Source organism: Ursus americanus, chromosome 28 (assembly GCF_024610735.1).
Source record: "Ursus americanus isolate L20-20 chromosome 28, mUrsAme1.1.p, whole genome shotgun sequence".
Classification (NCBI taxonomy): domain Eukaryota; kingdom Metazoa; phylum Chordata; class Mammalia; order Carnivora; family Ursidae; genus Ursus; species Ursus americanus.
The window spans coordinates 21,339,101-21,366,668 of record NC_142154.1 but is presented as its reverse complement, the minus strand read 5'-3'; the positions used below and the strand labels follow the sequence as shown (position 1 = coordinate 21,366,668).

The 27,568-nt window shown below is 44.1% G+C and overlaps 1 protein-coding gene across 2 annotated transcripts in view; it reads right to left on the bottom strand.

Moving 5' to 3' along the window:
- Nucleotides 1-1,522: 1,522 nt before the first annotated feature.
- LOC123790761 (neuronal acetylcholine receptor subunit alpha-7) overlaps nt 1,523-27,568 on the bottom strand; it is a 108,027-nt gene continuing 81,981 nt past the window's right edge. For both annotated transcript variants that reach the window (XM_087856725.1, XM_045795349.2), the window contains 6 exons: nt 19,381-19,460; nt 14,059-14,226; nt 12,866-13,060; nt 11,823-11,909; nt 8,975-9,084; nt 1,523-4,983 (listed from right to left, as the gene is read on the bottom strand). In XM_087856725.1, the coding sequence (XP_087712851.1) occupies nt 4,465-4,983; nt 8,975-9,084; nt 11,823-11,909; nt 12,866-13,060; nt 14,059-14,226; nt 19,381-19,460 (1,159 nt within the window). In that variant the 3' untranslated portion in view covers nt 1,523-4,464. The remainder of the gene's footprint in view (nt 4,984-8,974; nt 9,085-11,822; nt 11,910-12,865; nt 13,061-14,058; nt 14,227-19,380; nt 19,461-27,568) is intronic.

Here is a 27,568-nt window from a genome sequence, read left to right as displayed (position 1 = left end):
GAAGGCAAAAGAAAATCTTAGAAACAATAAGAAAATACAATTAAAGTGGTTGATTATGACATTAATATACAAAATCAACTATATTCCTATACATCTAGTTAGCAAATAAAATGGAAGAAATATTCCATTGAAAATGGTAGCCAAACAACTACCTAGAACCAGACAAGAAATTCATAGGACCCATCTGAACAAAACCATAAAAATCTACCAAGTGGCGTAAAATTAGATTTGAATATAAGCCTAGACTGCAGCACTCTTGAATAGGAAGACTCATAAATTCATTGTGACTTCAATGAGGGAGACAAACTATGAGAGACTCTTGACTATAGGAAACAAACTGAGGGTTGCTGGAGGGAAGGTGGGTAGGGGGCTGGAGTAATTGGGTGATGGGCATTAAGGAGGGTACATGATGTGATGAGCACTGGGTGTTTTTTTTTTTTTTTTAAAGATTTTATTTATTTATGTGACAGAGAGACAGCCAGAGAGAGAGGGAACACAGCAGGGGGAGTGGGAGAGGAAGAAGCAGGCTCACAGCGGAGGAGCCCGATGTGGGACTCGATCCCGGTACGCCAGGATCACGCCCTGAGCCGAAGGCAGACGCTTTAACGACTGCGCTACCCAGGCGCCCCAAGCACTGGGTGTTTTATGCAACTGATGAATTACTGAACTCTACATCTGAAACTAATGATGTACTATATGTTGGCTAATTGAATTTAAATTAAGAAATGTCTGTATGAGAGATGGAAATATAGAAGAGAGAGAGAGAAAGGGAGAGGCAAGAAGTGTTAAGGGGGATGGTTAACTTGAAAATACTGATGCATGAATATTGGATATTAACATGAATAAAGCTTCAGAAATGAAAGGCATTCACAGAGATAAATCAATCAGTAGAAATAGCCCCCAAACACTTAACAGGTATTTAGTTTACAAACAAGGAGGCATTTTGAACAAAATGAGGAAAAAACTAACTGTATTACAGGGATACATTATTATATATTTTGTTGGCACAACTGACCAACCATTTGGAGAGGAAAAAAAAAATGCATTTTTACCTTCATTTCCTGCAGTAAATGAATTCCAGGGAGTGAGAAGATGTAAAGGCAAACAAATGAAACCATAAAAATTTAGAAGAAAATACGAGTAAATTTATTTATAATCTCAGAATGGGGAAGGCCTTTTAAAACTGGAAACAAATCCCAGGATCCACCAAGGCAAATATGGATAAATTGACAACATAAAACTTCAAACCCTCTATATGTTAAGAAATAAATAAATCAATAAATAGCATCAAAAGACAAATAATAAACACATAAAAATATTTTCTAAATAAGAATATTTTCAAGATATAAGACAGAAAAATTCTAAATTACACCAGCAAATTAATTAAGAAAAATCCAAATAACCCAAAATTATATAAAGGACATAAATTTACAAAAATTGAAATTTCTAAAAAATATTTGAAAGATACTCAACTTCATTCATAATAAAATGAACTAAATCAGAATAACATTACAATATAATTTTTCACCAGGTTGGAAAAAAATATATTAAGTTTGATAATACCCAGTACTGAGAAAGTTGAGAAACTGGCCTTTTCATTATACTCTTGGTAGGTATATCCATTGACTGGTATTTGGATGGTAATCTGGCAATATCTACCAAAATGTTTAATGCACATAGCCTTAAATCCAGCAGTTCCATTTCCCACTTAGAATTTATACCAAGATATGGTCACAAACGTATGCTAAGATACAAATCAAGTATGCTAATTACGGATTTGTGTATAAAAATAAAAACTGGAAATACTCTCTACATTCACTAATAGACTAACCAAAGACATTATGGCCACCAAGACAATGGAGTGCTAAGCAGCTATTAAGAATGAGGTAGATCTTCACATGTTCTTACGGAAGGATGAAACACTAATGGCAGAAAGCAAAGTGCAGAGTGCTGTGCATAGCATGAGCCCTAGTACAGGAGTCTCTCTCCAAGCCCCCTTCCTCCCCCTCCTGGCCTCCCGCCTTTTCTTTTTCTTCCTTTCTGGAAATGCCCCCAGTCCTCAGAAGCTTATTCACCGGTGGTCCCAGTAGCTATGCATGCTTTTCTTACTACATGGGCATCTTTTCCTTATTATTACTTTTTAAAACGGCAGAGTATTAGTCGAGTGGTCAACACATAAACTACTTTGTTTGCTTTTTTATGTTTTTCTGTATAAAATACAAAATCAAAAAAGTTTTTTTTTTTCCAAGCAAAAGTGTTGTAGGGGTTAATTTCGGGTAGCAATAAGAAATGAAGCATTCTCCTATATATCAAAACACTTCTACTTGTGTCTACAATAGAAAAAACAAGGATTGTGCATTGTTCATCCATCTCCTGTCGAATGGCTGAACTCTGAGTACAGCCCTGCTGCAAACGGCGTGATGCTAGCCACAACGCCCTTACTTATCAATCTCCTTACTTATCAATCTCCTTGTTGTAAACAAGGTGTCCCCCCTGCAGCTGCACACTCAGTGCTCACGCGCCCACACACACAGAGCATGCACAAGCCTCCATTCTCCTCAGTGCAAATACATCCACGTGCATTACCCAGAAACGAGCGAAATAAATGGCTGGAGAAAGGTATGCAATTTCTTTTGCAGTGAAAATCTAATCTTCCCTCATAATACACCCATCTCAGGGGTCAGAAGCAAATTAAAGATCCCCAGGAGCTCAAAGCTTTCTGCAGTTTTGAGCTCTCATCTGTTACTAGATGAAACAACAGAACGGGAGAGATTTTGTTGTGTCTCCCTCTGATCGCATTTAAAAAATTAGGAAAACGGGAAGAGGCAAAGTGACCATTGTCAGCTAGATAATGTAAGTGGAGAATTGTGTCACCACACAGGTTTAAAACGGAGCATGAGAGACTATGGACTCTGAGAAACAAACTGAAGGCTTCAGAGGGGAGGGAGGGGTGGGGGAATGGGATAGGCTGGTGTTGGGCGGTGGTGAGGGCACGTATCACACGGTGCACTGGGTGTTATACGGAAGTAATGAATCATCGAACTTTACATCAAAAACCAGGGATGTACTGTATGGTGACTAACATAATATAATAAAAAAATATTTAAAAAATTAAATTAAAGTTTCCCTTGCTTTCAAAAACGCTTATCTCCAGTGAAGTTACCTGTTTGAGCCACCTTTCTGGGCTAATGTTGGGGTAGGTGAGCTGTGGGAAAGCAGATCCCTTAAAGCCAGAGACTGAAGTTACTGGTCATACAGCCACTCAGCCTGCCAGCCCCTCCTGCTGACTACCATTGGCCTTGCATCCAGGAAAGCCACTGGGCACATCCTCCCCTTCCCAGTTCCTGCCATACAAGGAACCAGAAGAGATCCCAGATCCTGCTCCTTGGCCATGACACATAAGGAAAAGCATAATATGCTTTCACTTTATGTTGTGCATTTGTATGGACCCACAAGTTTCTACGACTAAACAACTCTAGTACACGAGAAACATCTAATGCATTATCAAAACAAAACAAAACCGAGAAACAAAAAACAACACACACACACACACACACACACACACACACACACACATAGCTGGCTTAACTTAACTTTAGCTATTACATTGGGCTGGTAATTCTAATAGAACTCTATTTGTCCTGGTTTTTCAGAATAGAGCAAACTCAACTGCCCAGTGCCCGAGGGCAGCACAGAAAGTTTGGGAGTCTCCTGTATCTGCAGAAATCCCCCTGACTTGCCCGGGTCTGGTCCTAGTTCAGAATCAACAGACATCTGTGTCCCTCCTGATTCCCACCACAGGGTAGGTTGGTAGAAATCAGGCTGGTAAAAGCATAATTTACAAGACCAACTATGTCTGTCTCTCTCTAATAAAATGCAGGAACAGTGTGAAATTGTTTCTCTCCACCATCTTTGGTAGAGAACATAAAATCTGAATCACAGAAAAATCTGCAGTTAGGTTTTTAGTTTTAGTTTTGTGTCCTTTTACCAATTATTAGCATGGATCTAGTGAGTGTGGTTTATTACTATTATTATTACTTTCAATCTAGGTTTGTAAACAGGCAAAAGCTTATGCTGAATTTTCACGTAGGCCTTCTTGGCAAGTGACATGCAGGCATGCAAAACCAACTGTACAGGCCTCCCCTGGCCATCCTGAGCCACCCTGACCTCTCCGAAGGGCTCACCAGGCATTGGGGAAGGGGCAAAAGGACCTCTCAGTGGTCCTGGTGACCCTAAGGATGTTCCAAGAATATCAAGCAGCCCATCTGAGAGGATTAAACAAAAACGTGCTGAGATCCTATTACTGAAAGTAACAAGGAAACTGTAACGGACATGACTGGCAGCGAGGCTACAGGTACTTCGGCAACCTCACGTCTAGTGTGGCTGTGGGATTAGCACCCCAAATTCTCCCCAAGCCAACGGCATCGCCTGTGTGTTTCCTACATGCCGGGGACCAGAACCAGGTTAAGCAAAGTCTTTGGACACAGCCTCGACGAAGTTTGGAGCTGACATCAGGATGCCGATGGTGCAGATGATGGTGAAGACGGAGAAGGCCATGAGACACAGGCGGTCCACCACGCAGGCCGCAAACTTCCACTCACTGCAGATGGCCTCGCTCTCGTCCTGGCAGCGAAAGCGGTTGGCGATGTAGCGGACCTCCTCCAGGATCTTGGCCAGATCCGGGTCCCCCTCGGAGGGCTGCCCGCTGTGCAGAAGGTGCTCGTCGTGCGTGGGGGAGCAGGCCATGCGGCCGCACACTACACCCGAGTCGGGGGTGGGGGCGCAGTGCACCCCATCCAGGCCGCGGAAGCCGATGTAGAGCAGGTTGCCGTTGGTGGTGGGCGGTCCTGCCACTGCGCTCATCTCCACGCTGGCCAGGCTGCAGCGGCGCTGCTTGTGCTGACAGGCCGGCCTCACCTTGTCCTCCCCCGGCCTCTTCATCCGCAGGAACCACGCGCACCAGTTCAGAAGGATGACTCTGGTCTGGGGAGACAACAGGGCGGTTAGGAGCAGGCGGAAGCGAGCATCAGCGGGTCCTGATCCCAGCCCTAAGTGGTGGATCCTGGGGGAGACCGGCCCCCACTCCTTCCCAGGTGAGTTTACACAGGCAAGCAGTGCCAACACGTCGCAATGGTTGAGTCAAATGTGAGCCTAGAATAAACCAATGCAGAAAGTCACCCTGGGAATGAGCGGATTTCTCAGTGGCAGGCACACTGCAGTCTCGGGGCAGACAGGCATGTGGGAGGAGAGGGCTGTCTTGCAAAAAGCACCCTCCCTGAGCTGTGTGAACAAGACAAGTTACTTTCCCTCTCCAACCTTTCCTCATCTGTCACTAGTAACCATCATACTTACTGCCCGTGAGGCACCCCAGTGTCATGCAGACTCACAGGGGCACACCCCTGCAGATTTTGTGACACCTATGAGATGCTGCATTAACCCCTAGCTTGAAGCAGTTCCGACTGTAACATCGGGTCCCTTGCAATGATGGCATATCATTGCAAAGCAGGTTTGTGTCCTGATGAAAAGGAAGTGCCAAGAAAGTCAACGTGAAACAGAAAATGGGGGCACTGTCCTCCTAAGATTTGAAAAGGTGTGCTGTACCAACAGGTGCCCAGGGGTCAGGGCGTAAATACTTCTTGTTTTGACCAATTTAATAAAGAGAGCCATTAGGGGTTTCTTTTGCCCTAGGGGCTGTGAAAGAAATCCCTGAGACACTAAAGGTGCTGTGAAACAGGGAGGTTTAGGAACCTCTAACCTAAGTCGTTAGGTTACAGTGAAGACTGAGTAAGATCATGTGCAGGAAAGTACTTGGAAAAGTCTAAAGCAGGGGTTGGCCGACTTTCTTTAAAGGGCCACATAATAAAGTCCATATGGTCTCCGTTGTAACTACTTAGCTCTGTTACTAAAGTACAAAATAGTCAAAGAAAGCATTTAAAGAAATAAGCATGGCTTTTTCTAATAACATATTATTTGCAAAAGCAGCTGGTGGGCCATAGTTGGCTGACCTCTGGTTTAAAGTGTTCTATCAACATATACTGCCTACATGCATAGATGATGCTGGAGAGAAATCACTGATATTTCTTGTTTTTCCCTCTAATGTAAAGAAGGAGCCATGTGAAGCCTCAATCCAGGTTAAAAAAAAGTCTTGGAAGCTTATTTAGACAAGTGTATGAACAGTGGGCCCTTTCGCTGGGATTATCCAGATACCGACATTAAATTTGGTTTATGGTTGTAGGCAAATTCCATCAGCAACATAACAGGTATGTTTCCCATCTGTAAGTACAGGCAGTAAGTGGTGACGTTTGTGTCTGTAGCACTTTTTGTGGCATCTTAGAGATAACTGCAGTAGACCGGTCTGGAGACAGGCAATGAAAAGAACAAGAAGGCCTAAGAGCAGGTTCAGTGCAGCTGTAAAGACACCCTTTGCTCCGAGCAGACGGCACTGTGTGTATCCTGCCCACACCCTGTGGACAAACCTCAGAGCCTGGAAAAGCCTGTCTGCATACCCTAGAGGGCTGTCCGTGATCAGTAAGGGGCAGGGACACATGGCCCCACGGGAATCTGCAGGTCAGTCTGGCCTTCCACAGGAGGCTCACGAGACATGCTGGCACACCCGGGCCTCTCGGGGGCTCTGGAAAGGGAGTATAATCCCCCCACCCATTTTACAGATAAAGAAACTGAGGCTTCAAAGAAGCTGATAAATTGGCTCGAGGTCACACGAAAGCAATGTGTTTATGCTTCCACAGCTCATCTGTAAAAGGGTCTACGAGGTCTTCTTCAAAACTCCTGTGACTTTAGCCCAACCCCCACTTGGAAGGCACTGGGAAGACTGGATCAGAGCTCAAGGGAATGCATTGGGCAATGAGTGCGTCCAAACCCAGAGACAGCGGGACACGTGGAGTATGTGTGTGTGTGGGCTGGGGAGAGGGGGTCTGTGCCTACCCTGGAGCACATCTCAAGCTAATGCGATCCATACTAGCAAGTCTAGTTTGAATTCCATGGCCTGAATCATTAGCTTTCAAAGCTAAAGCATCTCAAAGGATGAAATTATCCTCTTGGCACTTATCAAACTGTGCTTATGACCTCTTCTGTTAGGTTATGGTTTTGTGTCTGGCTGTGTAAATGTCACATAATGCCACGGCATCGGCACTATCTTCTTCATAGCAACACATCATAATAAAAGTTGGAGGCTGTTTATTTTTCAAATACACACAGAAAGAAAGAAAAATGCAGGAGGCTACATAAATGAAAGCGAGACATACAAGCTTCATATTCCATTTGCAACCATTGGTTTTAATACACTCCTGTGCTGAGAGGTGAATAATTAGCATAGGCTCTTAATTAAGATTTTTTTCTGGACAGTAAAGTACTACCAGGTCATTAAAAATGGTTTTGTGTCTTCATGTCTTAAACATAAGAAATAATAATATGTGTTTTCAGTTTTACATTTGCATAAATAAACACTTGAAGGATAATGGAGAAATTACTTAAAATGGCTATCAGTATTGGTGGTGAGGGGCAGGAATGAGAGCAGGATTTCCTTCCGTATGATTTTACTTTTATTTTGACTTTTGAAACATGTGAATGTATTACCTATTTCAAATGGAAGGAGGGTAGACAGAAAGTGTGTCAGGGTTATAAAAGTCAGATGACAATGTAGGTGAATGTGTGCAAATGTGTCCCAGTTTTTAATGGAGGGACCTTTTCAAAAGATGCCCACAGACTGCAGTGATGTGACATGTGTGGGAGACAGCACCATTTCTCGGAGCTCACTCCACTGCTGATGCAATGAGCTATGAGAGAAAGTCATTATTAAGTGTATGAATTTGCTGTGGAAAAGGACCCAAGAGGACACAGCAACTTGGTAAAGTCATTTTTTTTTTTAAATTGGTCTTTCCTAAGTTCACTTTTGCGTAACTATAAATTATTGCACAATGAATATTTTTAGAAGGCCTGGGAACTCTCTGTTCCTGGAGGTTAACAAAATGCACCTTACTTCTTGCACCTGCATTTGGCATGCTGGGGAGTCTTAGACACCCTTCTGAACTTGGATGCAAGGTTATACGTCTCCAAAGAAAACAAAGACTTGTTTTGATGTGAGAGGGTTCCTTTAGCACCTACTGTCCCTAGGCCATGCTGTCTGGACAAGAACACTGGAAGGTTTGCAGGGCCCAACTAAGAATCAGGGGTAGGGGGCATCCTTCCCCTGGCCTTGGGTGCTGTCACACTGTGCTGAGGTGAGGAAAGCCCAGGCCACATGTGGCCCTAATCAAGGTTTCCTGAGTGTCAGGTGAGGATGGGCATACAGCTTCAGATCCTGGACACCGAAGGGCACAGCATGGGTAAGCATCCGCCCACCTCCCAGTGCATGGTGCTAAGCAGGGGCTAGGAAGGTGTGGCATGCCCCCAGGCTGACACAACAGGCTGTGATATTCAATAATTTATCTTTCATCCTTTTGCTTTTATCCTAGTCCCCTTCCCCACTGGTAACGACTAACCTTTTTTTTTATAGGCCTGTGGTACGATTACATGCCTATGTGTATTGACTGCATGTATTATTACATGGTTCACTCCCTCTCACCCTATTTGCTCCTCATTCTGTTTGGAAGATCCAACCACATGGCGGGGTGCTGAGCTCGTCTGTTGCTTCCAACCACTGTACTGTTCTCCTTTGTGTACGTGCAAAAGTAGTTCTAGAAACATTCTGGCAGCAACATGCACAGAGCAGTCAGTGTGTGGGCCCTGTTCTGGAATGTCAGATTGCAAGAACAGTGCCCTGGGCCCCTATGAGCATGCTCACCATAACGGTCCAGGGATAATGCAATAGTGCAGACAGGTGAGGTGGTATGGAAAACACGGCTCTGTGTTTAGGAAAACTAACTGTTTGTGGGATTTCTAAAATAGATAATTCATCTGTGGAGCTGCCCCCGGCAAGGGCCCCTGATCCCTGTGGGGAAGGGCAGGAGGAACGCACCCACTTGGGCATCTTGCCGCCGTCAGGGTCGTGGTGGTGGTACTGCAGCACAATCACCGTCACCACCACGGAGAGGCCCACGATGATCATGGTGCTGGCAAAGTACTGGGCTGCAGAGACAAGAGATGCAGGGTGAGCCCCAGCCCCTCCACAAGCATCACAGCATGGCAGGCAGACCAAGACGGCACTCTCTCACTGCCTGGGACCAGGCAGCGAAGCCTAGAGCAGGGCAGGGCTGCCTCCAGGCGTGCAGACCCCCTGCCCACATTCCCAGCAGGCAGAGCACGGAGACCTGCTTTCCCATCCATGTCAGCAGCCTGGCCTGGCTGACTGCACTTCTGTGAACGCCATCAGCCTCCTCCTCCAGTGAGGATTAACAGTGCTACACAGGATGCCAATAAGGTTGTTCCCAGGAGAAAGCTGTGGACTGTTATGGGAACTGAGAACACTGAGGTAGTGAGGGTCTGGTCCCCATCATGATAACTGCAGGCCAGGGACATGCTGGAGGCAGGGATGTAACAAGGGCACACCTGGGCATCACTGGCTGGGTACCTAGTATTAGTGTGGAAAACGAGTCTGGTCCCATCTAACGAGAGATAGGAGGAGGTGCCAGTTGTCTGAGGAAGACATGAAAGACAGTGACTTTCCCAGGGGAGAATATCAGCTCCAGCTCCGAAGGGCAAGGACGCATTTCTCCACCTTGGCCCAGGTGAGAAGCAGCATGGAGTATCTGAAACAGCTCCCCCCTAACCCATTGCCTCCATGCATGAGTTCAGACATCTCTGAGTTTAGACAGGCTACTCAGCCTGTCTGGGCCCCAGGTTCTTCACCAGTATGACAGGGATGGCAATGGCTTCTTTTGGCAAGGTTGGTGCAGAATTAGCAATTATAGGAGCCAAAGCTCTAGAAGAAAGCCTGGCAAAGGGAAGACATTCCTTGATTGGCAACTCTGATTATTAAACCTTCGGTGTGGCTTTCAGCTCAAGGGGGCTGAGCTCGAAGCAGAGAACATCCTGGTTCAGAGGCTAAGTGCATGGCCACATGCTCGGTTAAGAACATCTACTTCTCTCCAGGTGGGAAGGAACTCACTGTCCCCCTGGGGGAACCAAGAGGTACCTGTGAGAAGCTGCCAGAGATGGATGTTTGAGACTCCAAGTTAGCACCAAGGACCTCTAAGAAGGGGAAGGAGGGTGAACAAAACTGTGACTGCTATGGGCTGAGTTGTGGCCTCCTAAAATTTCTATGTTGAAGCTCTACTACCTGGTACTTCAGAATATGACTGCATTTGAAGACAGAGCCTTTAAAGAGGGGATTAAGTTAAAATGGGGTTCTTAGAGTGGGACCTGATCTGATCTGACTGGTGTCCTTGTAAGAGGGGAAATTTGGACACACAAAGGGGTACCACGGAATCACCCAGAGAAGAAACACCCTGAGAGGGCACAGCAAGAGGGTGGCCATCTACAAGTCAAGCAGAGAGGCCTCAGTAGAGGTCGAACCTGCTGGCACCTTGGTATTGGACTTCTGACCTCCAGAACTGTGAGCAAATACATTTCTGTTGTGTAGGCACCCGGTCCGAGAGATTTTCTTATAGCAGCCCCAGCCAACTAAGACAGTGACCTGTGGAGGTATCCAGGGTCAAAGGATCCCACAGCTGAAATCTCAACAACAGAGGTCAGAGGCCAACAATATCCCATCTTTCTAGACATGGGCTATGCATCAACTATGCCTTTTCCCCACCCGTCCATCAGTCAAGGCCCACTGCCCCATGGAGGGTGCTTTCCATTGCAAGTCTCTACTGAAAGCACTGCGTTGGAAGGTAGGAAGAGTGGGTCAGACCATCAAGCTGAAACATGGTTCCTCACCCTCTGGATGGTGGTGAGAGAACTAGGAATACCCACAAAGGCTTTTCATACCAACACTGTCTCTGGCCAAAATATTACACATTGAGGGAACAAAGAAGAACTGTGGCTTCTTAGCTTGTGAAGCCTGGGAGTATCTGTGTAAGAGAAATAGGCTCCCCTACTGCTACCCTCCCCTGTTAACCACATAGGGTGGCCCTCTGGTGGCCTGTGCCAACAGGAATAATCATAGACTCCATTCTTCTTTCTGAACTCCATTACCAAACTGGAGGAGTGATTCTCATATTAAACCTAATATCCACTATCAGACTGTTGCTCCCCATTTCCGAAACTGGCTTGGAGGTTTGGTTCCCTGACCAGGAACAGAGCCCTGGGTGTGGTGGCGAGAGTACCAGACCCTGACCGCTGGACTGCTGAGTACCCCCGCGGGGGCCACAGTACTGGATCCCAACTGCCGGAACTCTGAGCACCCCTTTGCACATTCCTGCTTACTCTAATCCAGGGAGGGGCACAGCCACAAGCAATGCTGTCTCTTGTCATCCTGCCCTGGGCAGAAGGTCATGCCTTACATCTGTCTTGGCCAAAACATATTTGTCCTGTTTACATTTCCTCACAAACTTTAACTTTATCCAGAGACATTGAGGTACCTCAGGAAACAATGGCCGAGAGTTAAAACGTGAGCTCCTCCCATTTTGACAAAGGATTTGTGGAAGAACAATGACTCAAAGCTAAAGTAACAGATCTCTAATGGTAAAATCTCTGGCTGCATAACAAGTGTGAGGGGGAGGATGATGGGAGAAAGGGTGCACTTCTGCCCCTTCAAGCCAAACCACAATGCTGGACTCCCCACACCCCCCTTACAGGTGCCCAGGTGAGCAGAGGCCATAGGTCACTTGAACAGTTACAGAAAGTCACTCCTCCTGGGGCCATGTGGCTCTCCAGGGCCCTCTCTAGCCCGTGTCTTCCAGAGAGGCCCGACACTTGCTTACCTATCAAGGGCACTGAGTCGGATGTCGCAGGCATGATCTCAGCCACCAGCAACATGAAGACAGTGAGAGAGAGTAAAACGGTTATCCCTGAAACATGAACACAGCAGTGCCTGAGACAGAAGAGATGATAAGGCCTCAATTCCATCTAACTGTGCCTAATCTGAGGTTCAAAGACTAGGGAGGTGTGGGGGAGGGGCCAGTGACATCCTGAAACCAGATGCAGTCTTCTCTGTCTGTGTGGGCATGGCCATTTTTCTGGGGGCTGTTCACATCATTTACCAGAGTTTCAGATGGAGGTAAGCTTAGGCGCCGGAACTTTAGAACAACAATACAGAATGAATTACTGAACTTAACACAACTATCTCTCATTTTCTTAATTACATTAGATTGAGAGGTACATACAGCAGGGAAAAAACAAAAAAACAAAAAAACCAAACATGCAATCTTAAGACCTCACTTTGCTCTTGACTTTGTTACTTACTAGCTGTGTGACCGTGGATAAGTCACGTAATGTGCCTGAGCCTTGCAGTCAGGAGATATGGGTTTGAGGATGATTTCTACATGTACTAAATATGACTCTTTAAGATGTTGAGAAATTCACTTCACCATTCTAAGTCTTAGTTTCCTTATCTTCCTATTGGATGATGGTAAGGAATTACCCTGTTACAGTGATATACAGATGCAAACTGATATTAAGCTAACCAAACTGTTTCCTGCCCATAACAAATGCTGGCCAGCTGTCCCCAAGGAACAGGACAGGGTGGCAGGAGAGGAGAAAGTAAGGCCCCTTAGGACAGAACCCAGTGGCCTCTTCCAGGCATTCCCATCTTCTGTGGAGGATCAGAGGATCCTACAGAGTCTCAGGAGTGCACTGGGCATCTAGCAGTGGTGGCGGGGCAATGTCTTGGGCTGGGAGGTCAGTGTGTGATGCTCCCAGAGCCGTGGCATGTCCTGCACCGTGCACGGTGATCCCTACGGAGCTGACCTCAAGGCCAGGCCCTCCCATCCTGTCTCAGACTCCCGCCCAAGATCAGGACACTTACCCAGGGAAATTTTCTCCCCTGAATCTGCAGGGAGCAAGAAGACGAGGAGGGCCAGCGCAGAGATGAGCACACAGGGGATGAGCAGGTTGAGGCCATAGTAGAGGGTTCTGCGGCGAATGGTCACCGTGAAGGTGACGTCTGGGTAGGGCTCTTTGCAGCACTCATAGAACTTCTCACTCCGCTTGCCTGGGATGCCTCCATGAGCAACAGGGGAAAGGAACCGTGTCTGAATAAAATTACCCTGCTTGTTTATTTTAATGGGTATATCATACAAGCAACCATGGAGTTTGTTAAATGCTAAAAAACAAAAAAACTGGGCAATCAGTGTTTGAATAAACTCCTTCTGGTGCATTCGAGTTGTTCAGGAATATCATAGTGATATTGGAGCAAATTGGGAGGATTTTTTTTTAATGGATTGCAACTAAATGTGGTATATAGTAAAAGTTTGTGTCTCCCTCAATATTCATATGTTGAAATGCTCACCCCCACAGTGATGATATTTGGAGATGGGGCCTTTGGGGGCGGTGCGTAGGTCATGAGAGCAGAGATCTCATGATTGGGATTATCGACCTTAAAAAGAGGCCCAGCAGACTCCCTAGTCTCTTCTGCTATGTAAGAACACAGCCAGAAGACAGCCAGCTATGAACCATGAAGTCCGCCCTCCGCAGACACTGGGTCTGCCTTGACATTGGACTTGATCTTGGACTTCCCAGCCTCTAGAACTGTGATAAATAAACTTCCGCTGTTTATAAGCCCCCCAGTCTATGGCATTCTGTTTTAGCAGCCTGAAGGGACTAAGACAGCATGATTATAAATAATACAGTATGAGCTTAACACCATTATAAGTGTAATTATTGTTTTTCTATTTAAAATCACCACATGCAGGTTCTCATGAACTGCAGTTTGCTATCCAACCTGATTCAGGAATGGAGCAGATTCGAATACTATAGGGATGCCTATACTAGCGCTGACTTATTTAAATAGCTGCACGTTTCTCATGGAAATCATCGAATTTTCTAATTGTTTTTTGTTTCTCATTGTATAGCTCTCAGTAAATTATAGAGATTGCTGCAGGGTTCAATAAATGCTCACACTGAAAAGCAGAGTGGAAAATCCCAAACTTTTAAAGCCAGCACAGGAATACAAAGCGGCTTTCTACAAGGCTGCTAGTCTCATGTCTTTGTCGGGCTTACCCACTAGGTCCCATTCTCCATTTGGGATATAGCCACTGATATCTGCCTCTTGCATCTGTAGATCCAAGGACCACCCTCCGTAAGACCAGGACCCAAACTTCAGTTTGCACTGCTGCACATCAAAGGGGAACCAACGCACATCGATGTAGCAGGAGCTCTTGAATATGCCTATGTGGGCAACAAAACAGTCAGAAAACCAACGGGAATGGACCAAGCTGGGCTTCATATACACAGCACTCTCACGCTGCTGGAGGTGCAGTCATTATGAAAACAGTATGGAGATTCCTAAAAAAAATTAAAAATAGAATACTATATGATCCAGTGACCCCACTTCTGGGTATATATCCAAAGGAAATAAAAATCACTAACTGGAAAAGATATCTGCACCCCCACACTCGCCACGTTCACTGCAGCATTATTTGCAATAGCCGAGGAATGGAAACAAGCTAAGTATTCATCAATGGATGAATGGGAAAGATTATCAAATCATACACACACCCAAACACATACCCACATAACAGAATACTATTCAGCCTTAGAAAAGATGGAAATCCTGTCATTTGCAATAACATGGATGAACCCGGAGGGCACTATGCTAATTGAAATAAGCCAGACAAAGACAAATACTGTATGATCTCACTTACATGTGGATTTTGGGGAAAAAAAAAAAGGTGAACTCATAGAAACAATAAGCTGCCAGGGGCTGGGGAAGGTGGGGAAATGGACAGGGGCTGGTCAAGGGGTATGAACTTTCATTTACAAGAGGAGAAAGTTCGAAGAATCTAATGTACAGTATGGTGACTCTAGTTAATAATATTGTATAAAGAAGATGTGGTCCATATATACGATGGAATATTACTCAGCCATCAGAAAGGATGATTACCCAACATTTACATCAACATGGCTAGAACTGGAGGAGATTATGCTAAGTGAAATAAGTCAAGCAGAGAAAGATAATTATCAAATGGTTTCACTCATTTATGGAACATAAGAAATAGGAAGATCAGTAGGAGAAAAAAGGGAAGAATGAAGGGGGATAAACAGAAGGGGGAATGAAGCATGAGAGACTATGGACTCTGGGAAACAAACTGAGGGCCTCAGAGGGGAGGGGGGTGGAGGAATGGGATAGGCTGGTGATGGGTAGTAAGGAGGGCACGTATTGCATGGAGCACTGGGTGTTATATGCAAACAATGAATCATGGAACGGTACATCAAAAACTAAGGATGCACTGTATGGTGACTAACATAACATAATAAAAAAAATAATAATATCGTATACTTGAAATCTGCTAAGAGAGTTGATCTTAAACATTCTCATGAAAAACAAAACAAAACAAAACCCAACCAAGTAAGGTGATGGATGTGTTAACTTGATTGTGGAAATCATTTTACAGTGTATGTGTATATTAAGTCATGTTGTACACCTCATTACATTTTCATTTGTCAACTACACTTCAATAAAGATGCAAAAAAATGGAAATAATAATAAGTGAATAAATAAACACAGAGCTACCCCTTGGGTCTCTAACCTTGTATGCTGTTCATAATATGTAGTGCCTCTTCTTCCTAGAAAGGGTTGGTGAGCTAGACAATACGTTTTTAATGTTCAGCATGTCTTTTTGACCAGTGCGTCCTGCACACACTGTGCTGACCCGCCTGTGTCCCATTCAAGAAGCGGAGACGTAGGCTCTGAGGCTGCTAGACTGGGTGTGACCAGCGAGGGCTTCAGCTCATCCTGCTCCTCCAAACTACAGCTACACCTGTCCAGAACAAGGTTGGTCTTTTTTGGAAAAATCTCTAGAAAGGAAGCTCAGCTGAAGCTTCACTGTCTTTTAAAATTCACAGACCAACCGTCTTGCTCTGAAGACTCATCTTAAGGATTTCTGGGCAAAGAATTAGAAGTTCTGTAAACTTGCTCCTACCGTGTCTATGCGCCTTCAGACTCTAATAGCAGAAAAGTAAAAAATGTAAAAAACAGAAAAATTCATAAAAATGATGAAGGGTTTAGAAGCAGAATATAAAAGGGACATGTGTCTGTGTCTGTGTGTGCATCTTTGGTAAGGAGCAGGGTGGGCATTTCCTTAGGTTAAAAATTGAGAAAAAAATACTAGAGCGCCTGGGTGGCTCAGTCGGTGAAGCATCTGCCTTCAGCTCAGATCATGATCCTGGCGTCCTGGGATCAAGCCCCATGTTGGGCTCCCTGTTCAGTGGGGAGTCTGCTTCTACCTCTCCCTCTGCCCCTCTCCCCCACTCATGCTCTCTCTCTCTCAAATAAATAAATAAAATCTTAAAAATATTGAGAAAAATACTTGGTTATCTAGAATTAATGTGGAGGATAACTTTAACTAGTTTAGATTTTAGATTAAGAACAAAGACTGATAGGTTTAAGTTGAAGAGAGTGCTTGGGCACAAGCAGGAGTTTCTACTGAAAAGAGTGACTTCACCCTAAGACAAGTTGGAGGTGAATTTCTGGCAGGTTATGGAGAGGAGACCAGATAAGCCCCCTCTGGCAATTTATGGTCATGTGCTTCTCCCTGCCCAGAAAAAAAAAAAGGCTTGAAGGCAATGGAAGGCACAAAGAGCTAAGGGGGGCTCTGTTCCTGGGGACAGGGTCAGTGCTCCATATATTTTTGCACTAAATTAAAAAAAAAAAAAAAAGAATGGAGGAAGGGACTCAGCAGCCTTGCAAATATGAAACCTCACCCCACAACCAAGCTGGGAAAGGATAAAAAAATGTCCTGTCCTTTCAAGTTCCTTTAAGTACCATGTGCAGCATGATACCCAATGTTCATAGGAACATTCATAGATGCTGTCCTCCCATTAATGGGCGAAATCCCCCCAAACCCACACTGCTTGTAGAAAATATAACTCTATAACTGAATTATTCCATTTCTATGAAATGGCCAGAGAAAGAGAATCTCTAGGGATAGAAAGCAGATCAGTGGTGGCCTGGGGCTGGCAGTAAGGGTGGGGATTACCTGCAGAACGGCAAAAGGGATCCCTTCCGGGTGATAAAAAATGTTCTAACACTAGATTTTGGTAATGGTTGTACAACCCTGTGAATTTACTAAAAATCACTGAATCGTGCATTTAAAATGGGTGAATGTATGATATGTAAATTATACAATAAACCTGTTAAAAATAAAAATATGAAATAGAAATGTAATTTCATAACCAAGTCTCTATTTCAAACCTTGCACCCAAAACTGTGTTGTTGTTTTTTTGTTTGTTTGTTTTTGCCTGCGCTTGGTTGCATGAACAGAACAGCATCCCAGATCAGTCCTATATGACCCCAGGGCACAGGCTTGCTGCCCCAGGCCAGAGAGCCATGTAGGGGACTCCCACACTCACAGCACAACATGCCCTGTCCTTCCCAGGCTCCTGGGGCCATGAAGGCTGGGACACAGGAATGAAGCCCCAGAGGGGGGTGTTGCACACAGGCGGTTTGGGGCTCACGGATGCTGCTTCTTATAGCTGAAAATAGCCTCAGCCTTCAAAACAATCTGCAGCACCATATTCTTGTATACTGATGACTACCAGAGATCCTTTTCTAAAATAGCCCTCATAATAGAAACTGCAACTCACAGGCAGGGGAAAAAGAATGTAGGGGTGTGTGATGGAAGACTCATCCCATAGTCTCAGTCCCTCAGGGGCCTGCTGTTAGGCGGAAAGCTTGCTTGGGCTGGGGGAGGGGTGAAGGCACAGAGGAAGTAGCAAGGAAGCAGTTGCTTTCAGATAGAAAACCTGAAAATCTGTGGTTCTTCAGTCTATCCAAACCTGATTGGGAGGTATCTGCCTTTGATGGGTTTAATCACTCATGCATTCATTTATGAACAGGTGGGCCAGGCACCTGGTTGATTAGTGGTGGTTCTAAGGTGTGTAAACAGAGAATCTGCCCACAGAATGCTTATTATCTGCTAATGAGGAAGATATGTAAGCAACAACTAAGAAGGCAAGGCCAGCTTTGCTGTCTGCTGTGAAATGAAGGTGTGAGACTGGGGTTTACTGCAGCGGAAAGGCTGTGTGTGTGGTATGTGTGGTGTGTACTGTGTATGCAGGGGTTGTGGTTGGTGTGTGTGGATATGTGTGCAGAAGATATGCATGTGTGGTGTGGGGGAGTAGTAGGTGTATGGATATGGTGTGTGGGGTGGGGTGTGTGGTGTGTGTGAGGGGGTGTGGTTGGTGTGTGAATGTGTATGGATTTGTGGGGGTACACATGTGGGGTGTATAGGTGGGGTGTGTATAGGGTGTGTAATGTGGGGGGAGTGGTAGGTGTGTGTGTATGTTGGTGTTGAGGTGGGAGTTGGCTGCAGATTGCCTGCGAACAGGAAGTTAAACAGTTGCAGTGGGGGAGATAATCCTGGAAAAGAACATGTAAAAAAATCATTTAAAGATTTTTAAAACTCTGTTAATATCTGCCTCACAGCATTAAAACGCAGGTTCCCCATGCTCTGTATTATTCAGTGAGCAGCCCAGGGCCCAGTGAATTGAGAGAAATGAGAAGCTGGTGGGGAAAAAAAAAATCAATCCCAGGAAGCAGTTAACCATCAACTGGTTGCAAAGGAGAGCTCAGTCAGGAATAAGGCAATAACGAGGGGCGCCTGGGTGGCTCAGTCGTTAGGTGTCTGCCTTCAGCTCTGGTCATGATCCCAGGGTTCTGGGATTGAGCCCCATGCCCGACTCCCTGCTCGGTGGGGAGCCTGCTTCTCCCCTCTCCTGCTTCCCCTGCTTGTGCTCTCTCTCTCTCTCTCGCTATCTCAATCTGTCAAATAAATAAATACAATCTTAAAAAAAAAAGGAATAAGGCACTAATGAGCCCCACTTTGAAACCACTTGCTCTTATATCTAACACGCAAGTGCTTTTTAATGCACACGCTCAAGAAGCCAGCAAGTCCACCGTCTTGCCCCCAGCACCTGGAGAGCAGCACCAGCCGTAAGCAGTCTGGCAGGAGGGGCAACGGCAGCTGATGTGGAGGAGGGAAAGGCCGGGGTGTTTGCCTTGCAGGCTGTAAGGAGAACTGGCAGTGACCTCATGAGGGAGACTTGCTTTAGCTGTGGATTAACTTTAAAGAACACTTGGCACACAATAAGGACATATGACACATATCGGCAAAGACAGCTTGAGCCATGACCCCAAGACAAAAAAGAGGAAGATGGCATTGTCATGTTCAGGAAATATTTGCAAGCACAGAGGGAAAGAAAGCAGGAGGGGTTGGGGGTCAAATAGGCCGAGGATGGCACTCGTGTCAGCACCGTCGGGACTGGCGCCCTGAACTGGCTTAAATTGTGTAACTATCGGAGGACAAAGGAAGCGGATCTTACCTGGAGGGAGGTACTGGCAATACCCAGAAGAATTAACTAACACGTTGGTGTGGAATGTGGCATCGAATCGCTCATCAGCACTAGAAACACGAAAAGGGTTTCATGAGTCAGCACTGCCAGGCGGTGGATTTCCCCGGGCCCTGAGGTCTGTCCTGACTGCAGCTAGAAGAGCTTTAAGAAGCACTACTCTTTGTGCTCGGATCATGACGACACCATTTGCAGTTGGCCTGGGAGATCTTCTCAGAGCACAGGTAGGTGGCGGCCAATGTCCACCCACCCCCACCCTTTCATACACACTGTGATTTTCATATGCACATAAAACAAAGTTTTCTTGGCAAAAGTTAAACCTGAAGACAATTTCATAGGACATTAGCAGATGAGACATTTCTTCTATCTGAGATAGAGTGTGTAAAGCACTCTGCCAATGACAGCCCCATGTGGGCAGGGATTTTGACCCACTATCTCCAAAACTCCAGTTCCAGCTTCCCAAATGCACCCAGCACTAGGCTGGTGCTTAACCAATACATCGTGAGGGACTGAGCAGCAAGTACAGGAGGCTGCTGGGCATCGGCAGAGCCCAGAGGCATCCTGGGCTCCACGATCAGCGATGACAGGAAGGAGGGCAGGGGAAGAGAGCAGAGTTGGGTACAGGTTCTAGACAGGTGCACCCCAGCCCTCTCCCGTGTTCAGAACCTCCCACAGCCGGGAGTTACCAACTTGAACAAAGAGGCTGAGAAGAAGACACAAAACAGGAAAAAAAGAACAATTAAAGCCAACAGCCCTTATTATCCATGTCTTGTGTCTTCTGTATTCTGATGCTTTGCCAACCCTGGAGGAACTGTCCCCCCTCCACTCCCAGGTTAGCCAGTTCCTAGAGATAGGAGACAACTCGCTCACCCAGTGCATCTCTCAAATGCAAACCATCTAATCCAGAGCCCATACTCCAGCCTCTTCCTCCGGGTCTCACACTCCAACCCTCTATCCCTCTCACCTAATAACCTGAGGGCCAGGTACCGAGCAACCAGGGACAGCCCCTGTGACCCAGTGCCCACTGAAATTCTTCAAACTAGCCAATCTGAACCCTGCTCACCCTGCCTCACCAGTTCCAATCCACAGAAACCACAACAAAGGCTCTTTTCCATCCAAGAAGACGCTGTCAGCGAAAGGAATAAAAAATTGCTCCTTAAAAATGTAATATCCTCACAGAAATTCAAGAGGATACTGCATTTAGTAAAACAAAGAGCAACATGAAAGTTAAAATATGATTTATGAAATAAATTCTTATAAATGGGTGGGAGGTTTGGCTGAGAAGAATTACAGAGCTGAAAGGTAGGACAGAGATGAGGAAAGCCTCCAGAGTAGAAGGCCAGGGGAACTCACTCGACAGATGCTGGAGAGACAAAAGGGCAGAAGACAATTACCCAAGAAATCACACAGAGAAATGCTAGAGCTGAAAGAAACCAGTCACGCATGAAGGCAAAGGGAGGCATTTTCACGAACCTTAAAGGCTCAGAGGGCTTGTGTCCCATGTATATTTTCTTGGTTATGGATTTGAGGATAAGCTCTAGAAAAATGAGGGTGAATACTGAAAAAATAAGAAATAAACTTCTGGAGTAAACCTGGGGATCAAGAAAATGTATTTCCATGAAGAACTCTGCTGTGGGCCTAGAACAGGCAGGGGCGGAGGACGTGTCCAAATTACAGCAAGAGATGAGGGGTCTCTGAGGAGAGCGAAGTAGATTCAGAGCAATGAGAAGGGAAATAAGCTGGAAAACACCATGCAATCTATTAAGGACAGATTTTTTAAAAAATTACTGTAATAAGAAAGAAAAATATCAACCAGAAACTTCAGGGGAAAAAAACTATACAAAAAAGCCAGGTTTGAATATGAAACAAAAATGTGATGAAGTGCAGAGGAAGGAGGGGGGGAGAGAGACTAAGCTACCATAAAAGGATAATCCTTTCAGATGAAGGACACCCCTACCTCCTTACTTGCAAGCACGCACAGGGAGAGAGAGGAGGAGGAAGCAGGCTCAAGATGCAAATATTCTTTGCTTGACTGTGGTCTGCACCCAACTGTCTCCATGAATCACAAGGTAAACAGTGACTGGGCACAAAATAGCTGAACACATGGACCTTCACAAAATCGCTCTAGATCAAACCATGATTTTCAAACCGGGTTCTCTGGAACCCTGAGATTCTCGGCGTGTGCTCTGGAGTTTTTGTACACGTGGATTCCTATATTCTCTTTTCCTTGTATTCTAAAATGCTAATAGAAATCCAAACGCACTTAAATGACTTTTAGAAAATTTTACCTCTTCAGACTAGATGACCGATGGATTACTCCATGTGGCCCATTTAACTCCCTTTTGGCTGAAAGTTAAGCTAAAACTTCTCTTGCCAGGCATGGACATGTATATAAACCTCTTGTAAGTGAGTTAGCCAGTAAGATTTCAGTTTTGCACTGCTGTTTTTAAAAATCCACACTGGACCCCACTGCACACCACCAGTTCCCACCACTGCAACAATGGAAAAGGTCTTGTGACTCAGGACACAGGATGCATGGTTTTGCTTATTTTAAGCTTGGGTTTCTTCTTGTCTGATTTTTATATTTATAACAAAGACTGTGAGCATCTGTTAGATCAGTGACTTAATTCTGGAAGGAAAAAAAAAAAAGAATTCCTCCCAGCTCTTCCTCCACACATTTGGATCAATTTAATTGAAGAGACTCTTGAGATCACAAGACAAATGAGTAAAAACAAGATAAAAATCGGTTCCCATTAGCAACAGTTTACCTGTGTGACTCACTGATTTCTAAATACAGTTCAACCCAAACAGAATATTGAGATAAACAGAACTGTAACACTGTTATCATTATCAACATTCAAATCTTAATATTCATTTTGGCAGTTTTAGAGTTCTTGGCTGTTTTACACATAAATAATATAAAAGTGAACTGCTGTAATAATTGTATGCTAATACCGCTTCATCTGTTTTGGCCATTAGAACTGGAGACGAGGTTTGTTTGCAAAAGGGCTCTATTGCTAAAAACTGAGGCTGAACACAGCTCTGTAAAACATAAGGGGCCCCAAACCACTACCATGACACAGGAGGCGACAGTATCAGCCCAGCACTAGGCGGCCCAGCATTAGCTGCCTGCAGCAATGTACAAGGGGTGCCAGGGTATAGGGAGCATGAGGCCATGTGATAATATAGCTTTGCAGCCAGCAGACACCGATAACCGTGGGAGCTGCGGTGGGTCCACAGGACTCGGTTCGCTCCTCCTTCCGCTCTGGTATGGATGTGAAACTTTCTGTATTAAACAGTTTGACTATATATACTATTTATGTACTTAAGACGTGATGGACCCTCAGAATTCTTGAAGACTCAGGCATGTAGCTGCTTCATTCCCTTTGACAGCTCCTCTCTCCAGCTGCCTGGGTCCTTGTCCAGCCAGCAAAGGACAGACAAGCTCTCAACTGGTGTGGGGAGAACCCCGGGAGCACCCCCTCCACCAATGGGGCAACAAAGGGCAATGGGGCCTTGTCACTGAAAAGTAACCATGGAAAGGAGGGATATTTAGCCCAATTATTCAGGGTGCAGACCCTAATGTCTTTTGCGGGGTGGTCAGGAAGAAAGGGCAACTGGACAGGCTCTAAAGATGGGCATAACTCCAGCACGTGGAAAGGAAGATTGGTACATCCCCAGCAGAATACATGGTCCCATCACACACCTGGAAGTAAATTAGACAGAAGTAAATTAGACATGAAGGTGTCATTTGCCTGGATGCTGGGGTGAGTGAGGTATTGCCCCAACGCCTTACCTTAGCACCTGCCTTAGCAGGAAGGCTAGCATGAGGGCTTGAGAACAAACCATGGGTAGCCATGCCTGCAGGGTCCAGTGTTCAATGCTTAGGGAATTAATTGCAAATTGCGTTTTCAGAAGTCAGTGAAGGCACAGGCAGGCAGAGGTGAACCTGGGGGTCTGGGATTAGATTTCTTCCTGTTTTCCATTCCCCTGGGGCTCATGAACTGCTTGGTTCCACCCCGGCTCCTGACCAGGGAAGCAGAGCCTCTGAACCCAGCTCAGTGCAACCTCCTGCTCAGCTTGTCCTGTAGCACTGACCCCCACTGCTGAGCCTGGGGGAGCTCAGCCCTAAGTCAGGGAAAAGAAAGTGGCCTTGCCACTCACAGCGTCATCTGGCCCTGGAGTCCAGCTGTCAGTGACCTGAGAGAGAAGAACAGGGTGGCCAGCCATCAAGGAAGCCCAGAAAGACCAACCCCCAACAGGACACATGCTCACTAAACTAAGACTCTGCATATCAGTAATCCTGAATGATTAGGAAAAAAAAAAAAAAATCCAGGGTCACCCTGCAGTACCAAAGAGGGCACTAAGTGTGTGGGCTCATGAGGACTCTAATGAATAAGGACTCATGTGCAGCCCATCCTGTCCCCTCTGAGCTCACATCGTCCTTGAAAGAGAAACGGAAAAGCAGAAGAGAAGAAAAATGATCTCAACTGTTCTCACCACAAAATGAAATAATGATTATGTGATGTGATAGAGGTGTTACCTAATGCCACAGCGGTAATCATATTGCAATATACACATGTCTCAAATCAATACATCGCACACAGTAAACTTACATAAGGTTTTATGTCAATTATATCTCAACAATAATAAAATTAAAATGTTGAAGGAAGAAAAGTAAAGGAGGAAGACAGAGAGAGCCAATCTATCTCAAAAGACAGGGGATCTAAGGTATCATTTATTTTAAATTTCTTTAAAAAAAAAAGTTGTCAATTCCATGTGAAGACCCCTCTGATGTAAGGTATGCCCAGATGTCAGAGGGAAACGGTCTGTTTAAAATAGATGATTTTTGTTTCAAAAAAAAAGTAATACATACTTTGATTTAGTTCTGTATTTTAATCTAAGATGTTAAGGGTCTAGAACCAGCATAGTGGCCAGTCATAGTCCATGAACAAAAAGTCCTGAGCAGAACTGAAATTTTATGGTCATTTCTACCTGTCAGAGATCCCAGGAGGCAGTTATCTGGGCATCAGCAGGAGGCTTCCAGAGGAATGCATTCAAGATCCTTTCTTTATCCACCAATTTCCATGTTAGGTGGCATATAACACGAATGTTATTATAATAATTGAATGTAGCACTGGATGGATTATAACAATGTTATAAATAGGATAATGTAAGTATAATATATATATATAATGTAAGTAAGTATAAAGTTTCTGAGCTCCCTATTTTGTTCCTTGAACTATATGACTATCCCTGACCTAGTACAATATATATATATATTTTTTTTTAGAGAGAGGGGTTGGGGGAAGGGCAGAGGGAGAGGAGAAAGAATCCCAAGCAGTCTCTATGCTCAGCACAGAGCCTGATGTAGGGCTTGATTTCCTGAGATCATGACCTGAGCCAGAATCAAGGGCCGAATGCCCAACTGACTGACCCACCCCCGCACCCCTAGTATAATATCATCTTAATCACTATAACATAATGAAAATGTTAATTTAGCAGAGTAAGGCCCCTAACTTTGTTCTTTTATTTAAACGTTGTATGACTTATCCTCGACCCTTCACTCATCACTATAAATTTTAGGATCCACTTGTCCAGTCCCACAAAGACCTTGCTGGAATCACATTAAATTTACAGAACAGTTTGGGAAAATTGGACATCTTTGTGATACTGAGTTTTCCCAGAATTTAATACGATATTATTCGTCATTTGCTTTGGCCTTTCTTATATTTGTTTATTGGTAATTTTTACCACTTGCAGATATTGGAAATAAAATTTATTAAAAATTAAATTACATTTCCTAATTGTCACAAGGGTAAAGAAATACATTTGATATTTTTACACTTGTTTTGTATCCAACATATTTTGTCTAGATAGTCTCTAAAGAGTTCTTTTCAATGTAAAAAAAAAAAAAATCACAGTCTACGAATGATGGTAATTTGGTTTATTCCTTTCAAATCCTTGACATTTTATTCCTTTGCTTTTATTACTACTTAAATTCATACCATTATTAAGATATGTGATGACAATGGATATTCTTCTTTTGTTCCACATACAGAAACTTCTAATGTTTCAGCATTAAATGGCCTTTGGTAAAGGCCTTACATCAACTGAAATCAAATTTTATTCTATTTCACAAATGGGTATCAAATACTGTCATTTGATTTTTCTCCACTTACCAAGGTGATCACATGACTTTTCTCCATTCTGTTAATAAGATGAATTATATAAATTGACTTTTCTAAAATTTAAACAAAACTTGTATTTCTAATAGAAAACTAAATTTGATTGGATTTATTTTTAATTATTGTCAGATTCAGTGAGCTAATATTTTAGTTAAGATTTATACATGTGTGTTCATAAGTGATATTGTACAGTAGGTGGAACTTGCCTATAAAACCCACCTTTTACGATTTCTTTTTCAAAACATGTGAATCAAGAGAATGAAAAGGCAAGATTCAGATGGGGAGAAAATATCTGAAAAAAGATGTACCTGATAAAGACTGTTATCCAAAATATACAAACAACTCTTGAAATTTAACAATAAGGATAAAAACAACCTGATTTAAAAATGAGCCTAGGGACCCCTGAGTGGCTCAGTCAGTTAAGCATCTGCCTTCGGCTCAGGTCATGATCCCAAGGTCCTGAGATCGAGCCCCACGTTGGGCTCCCTGCTCAGTGGGAGCCTGCTTCCTCTCTCCTTACTGCTCCCCCCCCACTTGTACTCTCTCCCTCCCTCTGACAAATGAAAAAATAAAATCATAAAGAAAAAATGAGCCAAACACCTAACAGACACTTCAGCAAAGATAAACAGATGTCAAATAAGCATAAGAAAAGATGCTCCACATCATATGTCATTAGGTAAATGCAATTTAAAATAGATTTTGTCCAACCTCTTAGATTGGTCAAAATCCAGAACACTGACAACACCAAATGTTGACAAGGATATGGAGCAACAAGAACTCGGATTCATTTCTGGTGGGAATACAAAATGGTACATACAACCACTTTGGAAGACAGTTGGGCAATTTTTTTACAAAACGAAGCATACTCTTACCATAAAATCCAACAATCCAACAGTTATACTCCTTGGTATTTACCCAAAGGAGCTGAAAACAGGTACACAAAAATCTGCACATAGATGTTTATAGCAGCTTTATCCATAATTCCTAAAACTTGGAAGTACCAAGATGTCCCTCAGTAGGTGATTGGATAGATCAACTGTGATACATCCAGACAATGGAGAAGTATTCAGTAATAAAAGGAAATGAACTAACAAGCCATGGAAAGACATGGAGGAACCTTAAATGCTTATTACTAGGTAAAAGAGGCCAAACTGTAAAGGTTGTGTATGCATGATTCCAACTATATGACATTCCAGAAAAGGCAAAATGATGGAGACAGTAAAAAGGTTAGTGTTTGCCAGGAGTTGTGGTGAGGAAGGGAGAAATAGATGGAGCAGAACATTTTTAGGGCAGTAAAACTACTCTGTATAATATAACAATGGTGGATATATGGTATTACACATTGGTCCAAACATAGAGAATGTACATCAAGAGTGAACCCTAATGTAAACTATGGACTTGGATGATAATGATGTGTCAATGTAGGTTCATCAATTACATCAAATTTCCCACTCTGATGTGGGGAGGCTGTTCATGTGTGTGGGCAAGGGATATAGGGAAAATCTTTGTATCTTCCACTCAGTTATGCTGTGAACCTAAAACTGCTCTAAAAAGTAAAGTCTATTTTTAAGAAATATATATTGATTCAATCTTATCTATTTTTTTCTATTTTTGTCTAGAACCAGCTTCTGTTTTTCCAGAAAAAAATAATTCTGGCTAAATTTCCAAATTTATTGGCTTAAAGTTATCCATAATATTCTCACTTGTTTTAAAATACTTGTCTGCAGTTATAAACCCTTTTTATCACTAATAAACATTTGTTTGTATCTTCTTTATTTTCTTGGTAATTATTCTGAGGTGTGTTCATTTTATTAGTTATTTTTAAAACCAGCTTACTGGGGCACCTGGATGGCTCAGTCAGTTAAGTGTCTGCCTTTGGCTCAGGTCATGATCCCAGGGTCCTGGGATGGAGCCCTGCCTTGGGCTCCCTGTTCAGCAGGGAGTCTGCTTCTCCCTCTCCTTCTCCCTCTGCC